General features: G+C 40.6%; 1 protein-coding gene across 1 annotated transcript; it reads left to right on the forward strand.

Moving 5' to 3' along the window:
* Positions 1 to 49: 49 nt before the first annotated feature.
* LOC102427334 (TBC1 domain family member 30-like) lies at positions 50 to 2934 on the forward strand. The gene is made up of 2 exons (XM_006109512.3): positions 50 to 326; positions 2690 to 2934. Exons 1-2 carry the CDS (start codon positions 226 to 228, stop codon positions 2880 to 2882), a joined length of 294 nt encoding a protein of 97 aa, XP_006109574.2. The 5' UTR covers positions 50 to 225; the 3' UTR covers positions 2883 to 2934.
* The last annotated feature ends 2587 nt before the right edge of the window (positions 2935 to 5521 follow it).

The following is a 5521-nucleotide window of genomic DNA, read 5'->3' on the forward strand; positions in this document are numbered from 1 at the left end:
CTGGTTGCAGTCAGGTTGATTTGAAAACTCACCTTGTGTTTATCAGTGTTCTTTTGTCTTTCTCTAAAGCGGATATTGAAGTAGGATCTTTCCACTCTCTCTGTAAGAGGCAGTTTTTACCTTTTCACACTCAAATCGTAATGTCTTTCCAGGATTGATAGAGTTACTTAAGGGCTCCGTTTCAGGCATGGCATTTTCACTTCTGGTTTTCAGACTGTTTACTCCATGGCTCCATTCCCTTTCCCACAACTGGCAGAGCTGAGGGAAAAGTACACCTACAACATTACACCGTTCCCAGCTGCAGTGAAGCCCGCCTCCGTGTCTGGGTAAGGGCTCTTTTTTCCCTTCTTGTTTTCGTGATAGAAGACTAGATACTTTAACTGGTTATTGTAACTTAATGGTTGTTAAGCCCTAGAAATATATTCAAAGTAGTTTGGTTCTTAAAATCTGGATGTTTTTTAAGGTTTTGATGTAAATTCAAGAGAGTGATTTTTAAAACTGTTCTTTCTAAGGAAGACTAGAATATAAACTGAAGGGACCTGTAGCAACCCCACAACTTATTTAAAAATATCAAATATTTTTTAAAAATCTCAATAATTAAAATAGTGTAGAACTGAAGCATGAAAAAACAGATGAGCTTATTTAAAATGCTATAAAGACCAGACATTGACAAATACACAGGAATACAGTATAGGAAAACTTGGCATATCAAACAGTAGTGAAAAGAGGTATTATTTAGTAAATGGTGCTGGGCCAATGAGACCTACTCTGGAAGGAAATAAAGTTAAAGTTTTTCTTTACATCATACAGTAGGATACATTTCATATAGATGAGAGACTTCAATGGGAAAAAATGAAGTAATAACATTAGCAGAAGAAAATGTGGAAAAATGTCTTTAGTTCTTTGGAATTGAGAAGGCCTTAATAACAGCCTCAAAATAAAAAATAAGCCCTAGCCGGTTTGGCTCAGCGGATAGAGCGTCGGCCTGCGCACTCAAGAGTCCCAGGTTCGATTCCGGTCAAGGGCATGTACCTGGGTTGCGGGCACATCCCCAGTAGGGGGCGTGCAAGAGGCAGCTGAATCGATGTTTCTCTCTCATCGATGTTTCTAACTTGCTATCCCTCTCCCTCTCCCTTCCTCTCTGTAAAAAAATCAATAAAATATATATTTAAAAAAATAATAAAAAAAAATAAAAAATAAAAAAACAATAAAGGAAAAAAAAACACTAAGTATTTACAAATAATATTCTGTATGACTAAAACCAAAACAGAACAAAATAGAACCCTCATAAGCAGACACAAAAATATTCATGGAAAAGTATTTGTAATTGATATCTCTCATAAAGTTCCCAGAAATTAATATGGAATGACCACCCAACTAAAAAATGATGGAAAGGATGGGACTAGGTAGTTTACATAGAAGGCAGCATCAAGAGAAATGTAGCATATAACTAGATTGAGAGTCTGTTACTTTGCCTATCAGATTAACAAGAATTCAAAAGGTTGATGTGCACGCTCTTGATAGGGCCATGGGGACACAGGCACATTGCAGGTGAGAGGTTGCTTACTACAGGATTCGTGGCAGGCCGTTGGGAAGTACTGTCCAAAATTTGTAATGGATTTTGACCCAGCAATTCTACCTCTATGAATTATCCCACAAATATATTTATACACATGCAAAACACAGGATGTATAAAGGTTGCTTATTGCAGCATTGTTCATGATGGCATAATATTGAAACCACTCAAGTGTGCTTCGTTAGTGCCAGGTTCCCTAACGTGCACTACATGCATACAATACAGTGCAGCTGTAAAAAACGATGAGGAAGCTCTTTGTAAGAATATGGAGAGGTTTCTTAAGTGAATAAAAGCAAGGTGCAGAAGAGTGTATATAGTATGCTAATACTTATGTAAAAAGAGGAGAAAAATAAGACTATCCTATATAATAAAAGCCCAGCAACAGAAATGGTGGAACGACCAGAATGACCAGAGACCAGAAGGACAAGGCCCCTTGCCCTGGCTGGCCCCACACCCCCGGGAGTGGTTAGAGGTAATCAGGCAGGCAGGCAGAGGCGGTTAGGGGCAATCAGGCAGGCAGGCAAATGGTTAGGGGCGATGAGGCAGGCAGGTGAGTGGTTAGGGGTGATTAGGCAGGCAGGTGAGCAGTTAGGGGTGATCAGGCAGGCAGGGAGAGTGGTTAGAGGCAATTAGGCAAGCAGGCGAGCAGTTAGGAGCCAGTGGTCCCGGATTGCCAGTGGGATGTCCGACTGCCAGTTTAGGCATGACCCGCAGGGATCCCTGTGGGATCAGGCCTAAACCGGCAGTCAGACATCCCGAAAGGTCCTGGATTGCAAGAGGGTGCAGGCCGGGCTAAGGAACACCTCTCCCCTCCCCCACCCGTGCATGAATTTTGTGCACCAGGCCTCTAGTATAGTCATATCTGCTTATCCATACATAAAGAAACTAAAGGCTAAATAAGAAGCTAATCACTGCATCACCTGTAGGAATTAGGTGGAACAGCTGGGCAGAAGTTGAATCGGGATGAGAGACTTTATATATATATATATATATATATATATATATATATATATATATGCATTATATATGTCCTTTAAACCATGTGACTGAATTATTTTTATTAAAAATGACACTATTTTCTTTGAATATTTTTTTTCTGTTATGTTTTCCAAGACGACATGGTAAGATCAGAGACAGTGATGAAGAGAATGACCCAGATGATGAAGATGCTATTGCTAATGCCGTGGGGTGTCTTGGGCCTTTCAGTGGGCTCCTGGCACCTGAACTACAGAAGTACCAAAAACAAATTAAAGGTAAAAAAGGTGGCTCTCTATTTAGATTATCACAATGTGTTGGTTCACTATAGCAGGGGTACTGTTATTGTAACCTATAAATGCCTATTTATTTTCTGAACTGGTTACCCTTATTGCAGGTCTTTATTAAAAGTATCTTCTCTGGACCAGCTGTCGTGGCTCAGTGGTTGAGTGTTGACCTATGAACCAGGAGGTCTAGGTTCAATTCCCGGTCAGGGCATATGCCCAGTTTTGCTGGTTCAATCCCCAGTGTGGGGTGTGCAGGAAGAAGCCTATCAATGTTCTCTCTCTCTCCCTCCCTGAAGGGACCTCCCTGAAATTAAAAGATAATATATATATATATATTTGAAAAAGTATCTTCTGTGTTACTTTCTCATTTAGTAGGATTTCTCTGTGTTATGGGTTGCATGCATAATATATATTTCTTCTTTTTTAATGGCGACTTTGCACCGCACTCGTCCGATTCAACTTTGTATGCTCAGTTCCTTAGCATAGAGCCTGGAATGTAATAGATGCTTGCTACCTTGTGTTTGAGTTTAATTGAATTCATTCTAGACTGGCTTCTCTTTTATAGAGAAGTACCTTCTGAATCTAAAACATTGTGGTGGCCTCTCCTTGAATTTGAGAGATAAGAAACTCATTATCTCATAAGGCATTCTTTTGAGTTCCTCCACTTAGCCCATGGTTTCTAGTTGCAGAGAGATAATCTCTGCCTACCAGTTCTATTAATAGTTCATTTCTTTGGAACAAAACAGAATGAGTCCACTCCCTCTCTGACTGGACGGCTCTTCGGTTTTTTGAGGACAGCCATCATGTCCCCAAGAATTTTCTCCATGGCTCAAGTTCAGAATTTCTTTAAGCATTTCTCATAAGATATGATTTTCAGAACTTTTAATAGTATTTATTTTTTGTATTTTCCTTCTCTTCATCATCATCTCATCATTGCTGTCTTTTCTTCGCCATCTTCATCTTCTTCGTCTTTTTCATAGTACTAGTTTTGAGTATTTTCCCTAAGTCTTGGCTTGTTTTGAGTTTTGACCTGTTTCATGGTTTGGGTTCATACTTTTTGTGTGTGTAATGTCTTTGGTATGCATTTTCCTCTCATCTTTTTAAAAGGCTTTTAATAATGTGAACCCAACAAGATCCCCATTGATTTCGTAATGCCTTCCACCCTCCCTCTTGTTGCCTGGATATCAGCTTTTGGCTTCTAGCCATGGGATCAATGTGGATTTTAATTCTAACATTTTTGAATCTGCATTTCTGAAGTCTGGGTCTGTGTTCCCTCCCCCTGCCCTCCCGTACTCCCCTTCCCCCCTATTTTTCTTTCTGTGCAGGTCTGTGCCCAGGATGACCTGATCACGTTCTCCTGTTTTATTGTTCCTGTTTGTTGGTCTTACTTAAGTTCAGGTGTGCAGGTCCCCTTTTAATTTCCTTTTCCTCCCACAAGTGTCTCAGGGAAAAAAGGAAGCAAACTTGCCAGACGTGTAGCCCTCTAACACTTTCAGTGGCTGTTGGGATAGTCGGGATCCCTACTGAGGGTTCTCTTTCAGCTGGTCCCCGGCCAGCTTTGCATATGGTGCTGAGGAGCCGGGTCTGCCCGCCTCGGCCGTGCAGTCTGGAAGCGTGCTTTCGCACAGCGCTTGTTTCTCTCTTGGATGTAATCTCAGTTTTATTTAAGGGACAACCCTGCTGGGTGTAGGTGTCCCGGGAACTATAACACACATAGTGTATGCTCAGGAAATGGTTGTTAAACCAATAAAAACATGCATTTCTAGTGGTAGAGTGACTCGAAGTCTTGATAATTTCATAGAATCTATTTTTAATTTAAAAACTCACTTAAAAAAAATCCTTACCTGCCAAAACCGGTTTGGCTCGGTGGATAGAGCGTCGGCCTGCGGACTGAAGGGTCCCGGGTTCGGTTCTGGTCAGGGGCATGTACCTTGGTTGTGAGCATATCCCCGGTGGAGATGTGCAGGAGGCAGCTGTTCAATGTTTCTCTCTCATCGATGTTTCTAATTCTTTGTCTCTCTCCCTTCCTCTCTGTAAAAAATCGATGAAACATATTAAAAAAAAAAAATCCTTACCCACAGATATGTTTTATTGATTTGAGAGAGAGGGGAAAAGGGAGAGAGAAAAACATCGATGTGAGAGAGAAGCATCGATTAGTGGCCTCTCACAAGGGATCAAACTCACAGTCTGGGTATGTGTCCTGTTCAGGAGTCGAACCCACAACCTTTCAGTATATGGGATAATGCTCCAACCAACTGAGCCACACCAGCCAGGACTAAAAATCTCACTTTTAATGACTGATTAAACACTACAAACTATCAATCCCTTATAAATTCTCACTCATTTATGTGGACTTCTGTACAATGACTTGACATCTGGAATTATATTTTTCTAAGGGCATTTTCGAAAATAACAGTGATTTTTATCTCGAAAACTTGATCTTACGTCTGTATAATAAACAAAGTGGTAATAAAATAAAACTATGACTCCACACAGCTCATTTCAGACCCACAATTAGGCTAATAAGAAAATGCAGAAGTATTTTCAGGACTGATTAAAACAAGCTCTAGACAAATCCTAGTGTACATTTTTTTTGTGGTTTAGAATTTTCTGGAGGTTGTGATACCACTCTGGGTTACAGTGGAATCGGTTGCCCGTTCGTCCCGTTCTCCTCCACTGACAC

Source organism: Myotis lucifugus, unplaced genomic scaffold (genome assembly GCF_000147115.1).
Source record: "Myotis lucifugus unplaced genomic scaffold, Myoluc2.0 scaffold_10832, whole genome shotgun sequence".
NCBI lineage: Eukaryota > Metazoa > Chordata > Mammalia > Chiroptera > Vespertilionidae > Myotis > Myotis lucifugus.

Coding starts and splice junctions, on each gene's coding strand:
- LOC102427334 (XM_006109512.3), top strand. CDS start 226: ATGGCTCCATTCCCTTTCCCACAACTGGCAGAGCTGAGGGAAAAGTAC. Junction 327..2,689: donor AAGCCCGCCTCCGTGTCTGG/GTAAGGGCTCTT, acceptor ATGTTTTCCAAG/ACGACATGGTAAGATCAGAG.